The sequence below is a fragment of the Seriola aureovittata genome, chromosome 11 (assembly GCF_021018895.1).
Source record: "Seriola aureovittata isolate HTS-2021-v1 ecotype China chromosome 11, ASM2101889v1, whole genome shotgun sequence".
Classification (NCBI taxonomy): domain Eukaryota; kingdom Metazoa; phylum Chordata; class Actinopteri; order Carangiformes; family Carangidae; genus Seriola; species Seriola aureovittata.
In genome coordinates, this window is record NC_079374.1 from 5,277,210 (window position 1) to 5,290,340 (window position 13,131).

General features: G+C 42.9%; 1 protein-coding gene and 1 long non-coding RNA gene across 2 annotated transcripts; both read left to right on the forward strand.

Moving 5' to 3' along the window:
- Positions 1–963: 963 nt before the first annotated feature.
- hpxa (hemopexin a) lies at positions 964–4,782 on the forward strand. The gene is made up of 10 exons (XM_056388468.1): positions 964–1,107; positions 1,945–1,961; positions 2,085–2,162; positions 2,288–2,445; positions 2,564–2,717; positions 2,887–3,099; positions 3,201–3,296; positions 3,713–3,843; positions 3,933–4,080; positions 4,205–4,782. Exons 1-10 carry the CDS (start codon positions 1,052–1,054, stop codon positions 4,432–4,434), a joined length of 1,281 nt encoding a protein of 426 aa, XP_056244443.1. The 5' UTR covers positions 964–1,051; the 3' UTR covers positions 4,435–4,782.
- Positions 4,783–8,826: 4,044 nt separating this feature from the next.
- Positions 8,827–10,227, forward strand: LOC130177894 (uncharacterized). The gene is made up of 2 exons (XR_008829080.1): positions 8,827–9,073; positions 9,742–10,227. It is a non-coding gene; the product is annotated as an uncharacterized LOC130177894 (long non-coding RNA).
- Positions 10,228–13,131: the final 2,904 nt, after the last annotated feature.

The following is a 13,131-nucleotide window of genomic DNA, read 5'->3' on the forward strand; positions in this document are numbered from 1 at the left end:
TCATTTTGAGTGAAAAAAAAAAATTACTTGCTCATTTTACATAACAGTTACCACAATATAATCTGTGCATTACATAATTTTATATAGTTTACACACACTTCTCTGGATTTTTTGGACTCTTTAAACAAATTCATAGATACACGATGAGGCCACCTCACTGTTCTCTGTTAATGTTCACCGTACGTAGATGCAGTGCTCAGCAGTTTTTATTTATTTTTGATGGCTCATTGGGTTAGTTACCTCTCTGAGTTGGACCAGGTCCACGATGTGGGTCTAGTTTTGATCGGTCTGCACAAACCTCTGGAATGTTCTGGAATATATTAAGTACAGGTTAGATTAAACATTTCTTTGAGCATATTGTTTATTGTAATGCAAAAATAATAATGAAAACAAACCTATGCAGAGTTTATGCACATTTTATTCTCTTTATTCTGGTTCCAACGCTTCAGTGCACAGCAGAATATTCTATAAACTGTTTCATATCACAACAACTGAGGCCGTGTTTGTTAGACTAACAAACTGGTTAATTTCAGTCAATGTATGAAGCAAAGAGAAGCACATAGATTCACTCGTACCAACAGTAGGTCTTTCTATTGTACAGCAAAAGAGTTTACAGTTGGAATCAATGCTGCATAAACAGCGGCTGTATCTTCAGTTTGAATGCATTTGAATTTGGTCCGTAATCAATAGCAGTGACAAATATATGATGAAACATGCATGTACTAGGACATGGTGTAAGGGAAAAGATACGCAGCTATTGATTAGATTTTCATGGTGAACATGCAGCTTTCTGAATTCTATGAATCTCTGGTGCCCCAGGACTTGTTTTCCAGGTAGGAGGTCTGAGCAAGTGGGGGTACGTCAAACATTGTGGGCGTCTTTGATTAACCCTGCACATTGTCTACACCTCCTCCTTTGGTACCCAACGTGACCCGGCTCACGCAAACTGGGCAATGATATAAACAGCAGCAGCAGCAGCAGCAGCAGGATACCTTTTGCCTAGCTCTCTCCAGTCACCTCCAGTCTCTTCTGGACCAGAGGACTGCTCGCCATGAAGCTGCTCGCCCACATCCTGTGTCTCTGCCTGGCCCTGGCATGGGTTCAGTCGTAAGTAGTCGAAAGGGACAACACTGATACAGTTTTTAAACTTTTTAAATGTTTTTGTTTTTTCTCACCACCACTTGCTGGTTTCACTTTTTCACTTTTAAAACTCCTGCTTCTGTTATATAATCCATCACAGTGAACTTGATGTTATGTCACTGTTGCCTATGCGGTCTAAAGTGCATATTTGAAAAGACATGACTGCATAATCATACATTGATAACTCAACTCTGCCAACAGTAAATGCAGACATGGTTTCCATCGCAAATAGATAAATGATCTCAAGCAAGGCTTTGCTTGCATACTTTGGAAAATGGTCAACAGTAATGTCAAGTATGAGTGATTTTTAGAATATGTAGACAACAAGAATTGTCATGAGCCACTAGTAGAGGCTCCACCAGTACAAATTTATTTTAAACCCAAAGAACTTAATTCTAGATGCAGTATCAGGTTAAAGTTTAGGAGTGTAAAAATGACACAAGACATCAACGGCATTTCCATGTAAGATAATGGTGCAGTCTTGAAATCATGGCATCATGCATTTGAATATTTTACTCAGCATCATCTGAGTGTTAACACAGACAGAAAAGAAGCCAGGAGGAAAGTTGAGAAGAGGAGTTTATGAATTGCAGTAATACGCTTTGTGTAAACAAAGACATGATCATTTTGAAGAGCACCTTTTCAACCATAATTTCATTTTCAAATTCTAAGCTGTTGAAGGTGCATTTCTTGATTTCAACTTGACAGCTGTTTATGAATTACACCTAAAATCCTAAATGTGAAGCGTCCTCATCCTCTGAAATGAGAATAAATCAAAAATCTTTTTCTGTCTTGTTCATCCAGGGAAGAACACGCAGCAGGTGAGTTGATGGAAAGCATTCACACTCATTTAGACTCTAAAGCCAGACATTTCTCATCATTAATGTGACTACTTTATTTAAATCTTTTTCCTTCCAATGTCACATGGCCATGATATTATGCAGCCGTCCTTGACCGTTGCGAAGGTCTTGAGATGGACGCTGTTGCCGTGAACGAAGAGGGAATCCCATACTTTTTCAAGGGTAAGTCCCTAGATATTGAGGAATCATGGGTAGGATTCATCGGATGATAACATGATGTGTCAGTTGGTCCTTAAGTTGCTTTCTGTGAACTCACACCATGTTCTGGTTTCTGTACTTCCTGTCAGGTGACCATCTGTTCAAGGGCTTCCATGGCAAAGCAGAGCTGTCTAATGAGTCCTTCGCTGAGCTGGATGACCATCACCACCTGGGCCACGTAGATGCTGCTTTCCACATGCACTACGAGGACAACCCCGCAGACCACGACCACATGTTCTTCTTCTTGGTACAGTCCAGTCTTTTGATTGTGCAAACATACAGCACCACACACAAACCCACAGTGGGAGGTTATTTATGACAACTTGTCATTTTAAACCGGTACTTGTGGTTGTGCTCTCATGCAGGACACCAAGGTGTTCAGCTATTACCAACACAAGCTGGAGGACGGCTACCCCAAGGATATCTCTGAGGTCTTCCCTGGAATCCCTGACCACCTTGATGCTGCCGTGGAGTGTCCCAAGCCAGAGTGCGATGAAGACTCCGTCATCTTCTTCAAGGGTTAGTGCACGTTTTTGCCTACTTCATTGTAAGAAAACCTTAGAAAAATAACCTTCACCAAGGAAGTTGTTATTGGTCCTGTTTGTTATTTTAACAGAATATTTTAATGGAATTTGGTGGAAAGTTAAGTTATGGCTTTCTCGACATCATGTGTAATTTTCTTCTGTAGGAGACGACATCTACCACTACAACGTCAGAACCAAGGCTGTGGATGAGAAAGAGTTCAAGTCCATGCCAAACTGCACATCTGCCTTCCGCTTCATGGATCACTATTACTGCTTCCATGGACACATGTTCTCCAAGTTTGACCCCAAGACCGGCGAGGTGCACGGCAGGTACCCCAAGGAGGCACGCGACTACTTCATGAGATGCTCCAAGTTCAGTAAGTGAAAATCATCAGTGAGACATTACTGAAATGTGTCGTGTCAAATATAATATATTCATATTTGTTTAATATTAACTTTATGCTTGTTCACTGTCTAGGTGATGATAGCGACCATGTGGAGAGAGAGCGCTGCAGCCGTGTTCACCTTGATGCTATCACATCTGACAATGCTGGAAACATGTATGCCTTCAGAGGTGAGATCTGACAGCAGATATACTTTTTCAGAGATGGTTCCTCTTTGCTTTGCCCAGGGACCAGGCTGCTGTTTGTTATTAACATAGATATTAGGTGACTTGTTAACATTAAACTAAAGTACAAGTCCCCAGAGAGAGTCAAGCTGAAACAGTTTGAGGACAGTCCTGAATCTACGTCATTAAACCAACAGCTGCGTATCTAATCATATTGTGGCAAAGACATAGAATTAAAGACAAACTTGGCCATAAATCTACTCTACCTCAGCTATATAGACAGAATACATGCCATCAAAATAACAGCAGGTCACTATTCAGATGAGGTTGTCACAGGTTCACTTCAGTCCATGTGAACAAGACTTTCTCTGTTTGCTGTGTCACCATTTCCAGCCTCTCTAAGCGATTCCCTTCTTTTGCAGGCCACCATTTCCTGCGTAGAGATGAGGGCAATGACACACTGAAGGCTGACACCATCGAGCACGCCTTCAAGGAGCTGCACAGTGAGGTGGACGCTGTCTTCTCTTATGACGGTCACCTTTACATGATCAAGGTAAACTATAAAGAAGCAATTGCACATCATATTGATCTCGTCATTATCTCTTGCTCGAGGCTAAAAACAACCCCCCCCCCCCCCCCCAGGATGACCACTTATTCCTTTACAAAGTTGGCGAGCCCCACACCCACCTGGACGGTTACCCTAAACCTCTGAAGGAGGAGCTGGGCATCGAGGGTCCCATTGAGGCTGCTTTTGTCTGCGAGGATCGTCACATTGCTCACATCATCAAGGGTAAGGACACAGACAGCATCTCACATAATACACAATCCATGAGAGCAGGTGAATTTTCAACTTTCCTCAATTGATAAATAGATCTGGTACCCACTCATGTATCTTCCTTCCTGCCGTTCTCCAGATCATAAAATCTATGAAGTGGACCTGGACGCCAGCCCTCGCGTTGCAGGCAACGAGGTTCCGATTGCCCTCTTCAAGAAAGTCGATGCCGCCATGTGCGACGCTCTAGGACTCAAAGTGATCGTAGGCAACCACTTCTACCACTTTGGAAGCCCTATGCTGTTAGCTGCTAGCAGGTCCCTGCCTGAGCAGCACAGGGTATCCCTGGAGCTGTTCGGCTGTGATCACTAAGAGCCTCGCTTGACAGGACTGAATGGATTGTGTAGAACGTCACATACAACACAGTGAAACATGGAAAAATGGCAGCACCTGCAACATCCTACAGGAGGCCCCTTATAAGAAGTCACCAAGAAGACAATGATGCAACGTTTCACTCTAGCTGTTTCCATTCAGTGGTTTACCTCAAAATAACTCTCTATCTGTTTTATTTCTTTCTGGAAGGGTTCTCACGTTTCACAAATGAAGCTCACTGGTCCTCTATGCAAAGTGTGCTACTCAGGAGTTAAAGGGTTCTGCATGTTTTTCTGTGATTCATTTTGTACGGTGTTGTTGTGAATAAAGAGGAGGAGCAACAAACAACGCAGTCCACTTTTTCTGGAACTAAGAGGGGTTTTTTTAGTGGCATGTTTCCTATAATAAGTCTGATTGAACATTTATGTGTGAAGATGCTACGGACCACCAAAATCTAATTAATATTATATGTATCTTGTCCTTTCCCCTACTTAGCTCATCCTTGACAATATCTAGATTTGCGCACTACTCTCTAAATGTATTATTTTCTCTACCTCCTTATCTATGAGACCTTGGTTACCCTACAGCAATGGAGGATGAAAGAGTCTCCGGACGTCCACTATCAGTCATATCACCCATTGTACAATACAGTGCAGGTCATTATGGCCTGTACTCTGGGACCATAAGTAAGACCTAGGAAAACAAAATGAACACTGGAAGTGAGAAAAATATCCTTAAATAAGGTGTGATGTGTTCACATATACGTATATATATATATATACATTCCATGTCACTGGCTGTAACCCTTTAACTTGCAAGTTCTCTGACTCTCAAGACTCTGATAAATTCACAGAAGACTTTCTCTTGAGTGAGTCTATTTACAGAAATTGCCACCACACTACTTTCCAGTTTTTCTACAGATGATTGGGACACTCGTCTTCCTTCTACAAGGCCAGAACGAGCACAGGTTCTGGCCTTCCACCAGTAGAGGGCACAAGAGTTCCACATCAGGAACCAGCTGGGTTGTTGAGACAGTGAAACTTCAGGTTTCCCTCACTCTCCATCTCCGTCCTGTTTCTCTCCAGCAGAGCAGCACAGATAAGTCAGTGCAGGTGTGATATCTTATTCCTCTGAGGCATATACTTAGACTGAGATTTGAGTTAACCACAGGGAGCTTTGGTGTTACAATGAAATGTTCGACTTCGTGTGAACCCCCACAGACCCTGCTGTAGTTGGCAGGAACACAAAATCTGGTTGACAGAAACCTGTAGTTTTCCACCTGGTGAATAGATCAGAAGCAACTAAAAATATTCTGTGCATGCTTTTGCCAAATGCTAATTATTTAACTTTACTTATTACTCTTGAGTGTCTTCTTTCACGCAGTGTTCAAACAGATGCTAAATATGTCAGGTTTTCTTAAATTCGGTGATATCTAAAGTTCAAATAGCAAGTAAAGATTAAAATCTTTCAAGCTTCTGACAGTTAAAATACAACATTTAAACTTCTTATGCAAAATTCAATGCACAGGCTCCTGCTGCAAGGCTTCTTGCTGTCTTAATCTTTTATTGTTCAAGGATTTCATGTCAAGTCTGAAGACGATCAATTCTCAGAGCGAGTCAAGTCTCAAATTCTCATTCTCTCACATCCTCTTACTCAGATGCTGTGTCTCAAATCGGCTCCTTCAGTCAGTACACTCCCATGTAGTACACTGTGTACACATGACATTCGCCGGTGGAGTATGTGAATTTCAACAGGGTAGTGTTTGACATGTGATCGTTATTACCTGCTGGCTGCTTTGCTCACTTGACTTGAAAATGTTCTTGTCCCTTTTACTTTCCTGTGTGTGCCCTCCTGTGTCATGGACATGAAAATTAGTCCGCCACTGATGCCGACGATGTGTCCTCCTTCCCCAGTCGTTGTTGGTGGTCCCTCCCCTTCCACTACGTAGCCAAGATGGCGACCGCTGAGGGTGAGAAGTGTCCATTTTGGCTGTTGAGTGCACCATCAGGATACTTACATGAATTGAGACACAGCAATAGTTGAGTTGAGTTGCTCAAATGGTAACATAAACTGAAAATGAAATAAACCAAACTGAATCAGTGGTTCATGTGCCTTCGTTTGCTACACAGGCAAAACAGAGGAAGACTGTGATGACTGACAACACAGGCTTTGCAGTGATTTTGGGGTTCTCCCGCCCGTCCTCGGTGACCTGCTGTGCATCATGCAGCTCCAAACTGAGGCAATGGGGTGATGTCAGCTTCACGACCGGGGTTGAAGTCTCTGATAACAGCACGCTTCATTGGATCACACAATCCCTTACTTCACCCACACTGCCTGCTGTGATGACAATGGAGGGGGGAAACACTGAGGCCCTTCAACAAGACTGATATGATGCCACAGTCACCCACAGAGGCCGCCAGCCCAGCAGCACACAGAGCTCACAAACTGCTTTTGTGAAACAGACCCTAGTAGTGCATGTTTCCACCAACTACTTTCATAGGAATGTGTCATGGCTCAGACAAACACACAGAACTTTAATGCATGACTCAAAGACACTGATGAAATGTTCAAACAGTTGTCCTTTATCAGAGGGAGGTACAGGGGAGGGCAGGTAAGGGCTCTGGAGAGGGACGAAGTCAGGCAGCAGTCAGTAACAGGACAGCGGGTAAAAAAACAAAAAGGGGAGCAGGCAAAGGGCAAAGTCCAAAAACTGGTAAATACAAAAATAAATGGCTGGAAAACAACAGCTAGGACGGCACAACGAAGAACCTGGCAGAATGTAAGTGGAATGGTATAAACCAAAGAGGACATGGCAAACCTAAAATGGAGAATAAATGAATAACTGGATGAACTGTGACAAGAATGTGTTCAAGACAACATGAGAAACTTATATTTAATCAAGCATCAGTTAGTCTGATACATCATGGCATTTAATCACTGCTTCAAACCTGAGCTAACCTCGCTAGCATCTACTGAACGTGTGAACTAGCCAAACAAAAGAAACTCCTGTCTGACCCTTCACCTTTATGTTTGGTTGAAGACGATTAAAAGACACAGTGCTGGAGACGGCTCTTCGCAAGTAAAGGAATGAAGTTTGATGCTGAACTCTAAACTTTTCTTCTAGACTGATAAGTAAACAGCTGCTAATGCTAACGTTGGCTATGTAGCGATAGCAAAACTTGCAAATAGCACCTTTAAGGTTTATGGGAAAAGCATTTCTTCATAAACGTCAGTTATCACATTAACCTCATCACCTCTGAATCTCTTGGAGCATTTAGTCCTGTCAGATTGTGAAATCATTACAGCTTCATGACACAGCTGATGCCTCAGACCTGGTTTGAGACATCTTTGGTTGCAGTTTTTGTTTATGCAATAAATCCTTCTGACACACACACACACACACACATACACACACACACACACACACACACACACACACACACACACACACACACACACACACACCAAACACACACACAAACACACACACACAACCACACTCACACACACACAACCACACTCACACACACAACCACACACACAAACACAAATACACACACATTTACTATTCATGCGTCACTATTGCTCTCCAGTAAGGACAAACAGCCGTTGAACTGTTTGGATGTACATTATGCTCGTGTGTGTGTGTGTGTGTGTGTGTGTGTGTGTGCATGTCAGTTGCCTCGTTGGTGTTTGTGATGCTGCTTAATTAACTGGACTGGGAGGGTTGATGGACATCTGCTCTCAGCCTGTTGTTTAGGGTAGCTTGACCCCCAGTGCGAATACATGTGTGTGTGTGTGTGTGTGTGTGTGTGTGTGTGTGTGTGTGTGTGTGTGTGTGTGTGTGTGTGTACCTATCCAATACCGGGCTTCCCAGATGTTACACACTCCCCAATGGTGAACCAACAAGGGAGATTTTGGAGGTCCACTCACACCGCCACCTGCACCCGAACCGCAGTGTTGTGGCAGCACAGGGCCAACACCTTATTAAAAAATTATACTTTGTGAGTTCAAACCTCTCCTTCATGCTGCAGCAAAATGCTACTCAGTCTTGGTTTTCCATGACATGAACAGAGGTGGAGCGCAGATCAAATACCTCCTGTAACTGACTTTTGAAGGAAATACACCAAAAGTGAAGACTGACAAAGTGCTCAGACAGAAATTCCTCATGCAATTAGTAGCGTGGTGAGTTTGTTTGTGACCTTAAAGGGTGAGAGGAGCGGCATCAAAACCAGTCCTGCTGTGGCGTGCAAGGTCTCTCTTTTAAAAGAAAAATTACAAAAGCAGTTTTGCAGTTTTATCATGAAAGAAATTTTGCATTTCCTTTCTGTTTTTTTTTTTTTTTTCAATGACTAGAAAATAGAGGTTCACATTTGGTCTGTTTGGTCCAAAGGTCCACTGTTGGTAAGGTAGGAATATGCGTGCGTTTGTGTGTGTGTGTGTGTGTGTGTGTGTGTGTGTGTGTACAACAAGCAGGTATGGACACTGGCCAAGACTGTGCCAGATAAACGTTGGATCTCATGACCAGATGGTGCCAGCTAGCGTCCCCTCTGTAGACTGGTGACCGCTAAAAACACTCCCTCAGATGTAACCCCGGTGCCCTGCATCAAACTGTCAGAGAGAGCAGAGAACCAGTCTGGTAAAGACACACAGAGGGAACCAAAACACACACATGCCTACACAACAAGATGATGTGGACAAAGCTAAGGGAAATGGTCCTTTAGGCTTGTTGTCCTTCAAGTATTTCACTGCACGAGCTGCTTCACTGCAGACATTTATTACAGTGAAGACCAAGTTGTTGATAAAGATGCTTTCAATTAAATATAATGAAAAAAACAAGAAAGAAAGAAACATAAATTCTAAATTTGTGATAATCACAGCACGTCCATCTTGAGTGGACAGTGACCTGATCAGAAACATGACTACCTGAAGCTCCTCTATCCACTTTATTAGGTTTAACCTCCATTTACATTTTGGATATTGTAGCTTTCATTCTGTTCAATTCCATATAAATCATATTATATATTATATATTATTATATACCGACAGAATTAATCAAATTTACAAAAAAAACTATGTTTGTGTAAAGCATCATATTTAGAAGTATATCTGAAAAATCAGTGCTTGAAAACTACTTTGTACAAAGCCATAACTACACTTAGCTTATTATATGTTTCAGTCTCCTCCCTCATGTCTCTAATTCCATCTTACCTTCCCTTTTTCTTCACCTTTCTCTTTTCTCTTCTCTGTTTTTGTTACCACCTCCACATCTCCTCCTTTCACCTGAATCCTCTCCTGTGTATCCAGCCCTCCACCTCCCTCCTCCTCCTCAGTGTCTTGTGGATTGGGTTGTGCGGAGCTGTCAGACCCTGGCTGGGCCTGCCAAGCTGCACGTCCTGGTCAGAGGGGAGGCCGGGGCAAATGGTCGGGGCGTCGTTGTGGGTCCGGCCGACCTCCCACCACTGAGCAGTGGACCCCCTCAACAGATTGAGCCTCCAGCTGGCCGGCACGGGGCCCGCCCCGGCCCCATGCTGAGGGCACACATGCCACAAAGCGCAAATTCCCACTTGCAGACAAACACACACACACACACACAACACACACGCATACACTCACATGTGCATGTATGGAGACACATGCACGTAGACACAAACATGCATACGGACACACAAACACGAATCTGAAGTGAACTCACTCATTCACTGAAGTTTAAAGAAATATGCTGTTAAACACAAAGGTATCTCAGTATCGCTATCGACAGTCAACTTTGAATTAAAAAATACTTAAGCTGTATTTCAATTCATTTTTCAGTCATTTAATCAGTCACTGATAATAATGGTATTTAATAAGTTCCAGCGACAGTAAAAAGGATGACACAAAGCCAGGGTGCATGTGCTGCAGGAGAGGACAGGTTCACCATACTGTGATTTACAGACAAGATTGTGTGTTGATTGTTTTAATATAAAAAATTGTAGTGATGAAAATGGCACATAACGACTCAGGTTGGACTCAAACGCACCACTCAGTTCAAATAAAAAACTGTTTACGTTTAATTAGGGTAGGAAAGAGAAAAAACAAAGGATCAGAGAGAGGTGAAGTATGGGGACAGGCAAAATGGAGAAGCAGGCAATCAGGCAAACAGGTACAAGGGGCAAGGCTGTGGAGAAAAGTCCAGGGGCAGGATAACGGCTATATAGACCAGGAAAGTTTGGAAAGCTGTAGCTTGAATGAGACACAGTGAGACAATCTGTCCAGTAGTGAAGAGAACTGGGTTGGTATAAGTAATTAAAATATTTTGAAGTTTTGCCTTCTGTTTTTTTTTGTTTTTTTGAATTCCCAGAAACAAAATCTAGTTGTTCAAATCTACAGAATTCTGTTTTAAATTCTCATGGACGTCTCAAAGTTTGCAAAGATTGTGACTATATCAGGCTTGAATTTTAGGAAAATGTGTATAAAATAAAATTTTAAGGATGTTTCCATCTGATGTGTCGCTCCACTTATAAAAACATGGTACTTCATCATAATACACATTTCACTCAGCTTCAAGATTACAGATACTAAATACAGATGGTTTTCATAAATGTAAAGACACGTAAGAACAAATCAAATGTGAAGCGTAATTGAACAGAAATGAAAGGATGCAAACAGACACAGGTTTGATCCAGTGGTTGAAAATTGAGGCAAAGATGAGTCTTTGGAAATTATGAGTCGTACAGTTTAACTTCATGAATGTGCAGTGACAAGAAAAAAGGAAAATAATGCAGAAAAAAGTCTTTTTAAAAGTGAGTGATGAAACCATCCACAGTGGGATGCTGTGTTTCTGCTCTGCTACTGTCGCACTGTGTTGTGATAAACATAGTCATACCTCGTTAGGCAGCCACTGTACCTCTCTGCCCTTCCTCTCATTTACAGTTAATTCCCAGTTTGCCCTTGTTGAGTTCGCTACCTGTCTCTCTCTCTCTCCGCCAGGTGAAATTCTCATCCTGTCTTCATTAGCTACACTTGCAGAGGGAGGCTTCCTGCCTGCCAAGGTCCTCCGGGCCCCCAGACACCAGCGCAGAGGCCTCCAGGGGCCAGAGGAGCCAGGCTGCACACTGTCGGTCTGCAGTCTGTTCTCCAGTTGTGACAGCGAACGCATCCTTATGATGACAATTAGTGTCTGTTAGAGTGCACAGATGAGCAAGTGAGGCAGGGGAGAGAGAGAGAAAGAGAGAGAGGAGAGAGAGAGAGAGAGAAAGAGCGGGGGGGAGGAAGAGGAGGAGAAGGAGGTTAAGAGAGGTAGAGGGAGGGGGAGGGGGAGGGGCAGGTGGCGCAAAAAGCAGGACACAATTAACAAACATGGGAAAAATACTCGCTAATGAGGACGGGCAAAGCTCAAGGGACCTGGTGAGACGGAGGGGTGAGGGAAGGGGAGGTGGGATTATGACTTTAACTTTACATCAGGGGAGCAGGGGGGAGAAAAGGGGGGACAGAGCAGGAGTTACTTTGTGACAACACATGTGAGGCTGAAAGACTAAAAAAGGACAAATACTCTTCTACAGGGGTCTTCACAGGTCCATGCAGCGCCAAGCAAGTGAGACCTGACGTGGGACCGAGGCTGGGCCGGGTCCAAATTATATTCAGTCTAATTGGGTTTGGTCGAGTGTCAATATGTTGAACGCTGGAGTGGATCCGACTGGACTTTTGATCAGCTCTGCCATGTGGTGTGTCATCATCATCATCATCATCATCATCATCACAGGAGAGAAATGTGTGTTTGTTTGGTGAGATAAAGAGTGTGAACTGTGAAGTGCAGGGAATATGAAAAGTTCCCCATAAACACGCGTTTAAATTCAAGTGACAAAGCCGTCGAGCAGCCGCAGTAGTTATGAGGGAACAAAGGAAGGAAGTCAGGTGACGTTATTATCAGGCGGCAATGTCAACAAAATGTCGAACTTCAACGCAGGGGATCGATGTTCGTTTACTGATTTCAACCAACAGTCAATGCAACATGGCCAGAGAAGGACAGGTGGTCATCGAACATGACACCCAGGTTCCTCTCAGCCTAGTTTGGGGTTAGAGATGAAGAAACGACGTTGATGTTGATATTGACATCGTCTCAGATCGTCTGCCTTAGGAGATGCATAGCAAACTTTCCCAATAATTTGTATGTACTTGGAGTTTTCAAACATGAATCAACAAGCATCTCTTCTTGATTTCCAGTGGATGATCCCGGGATCTGATCTGAGCTTATATTTCTTACTTTATTTTAACCGTATCCCTCGCGTCACACCTGACATGACATCAACAAACCCTGAAATGAACATTATAACATCTGTACACTTCTTTTCAAACTACACATGAGACTTTGTATCAACACAAAATGTAAGTTGTGTGAAAGTTTTGGCCCATGCAGATTATATAATAACAAGATTGGCAAAAAAGAGTTAAAGAGCACTGACGTTCACACTCGTGGGAACGTTTCTCTCTAGTTTTAATGAACCGTTTAGGCGAAGAGACTCTGCAAACATTTTGGCTCGAGGTAATCACCAGTGTCATTAAGAACGCAGCTTAATGACACGGGCAGAGTGGCTCGTTACTCAAATTGTTAGAAGACCCTCTGTGGAGCATTAACACACCCGTAATTATACAACAGGTTGAGAACAGTCACTGCTCCATTAAGACGCAGCTCATCATCATTAAAAAAATTGTTCTTTC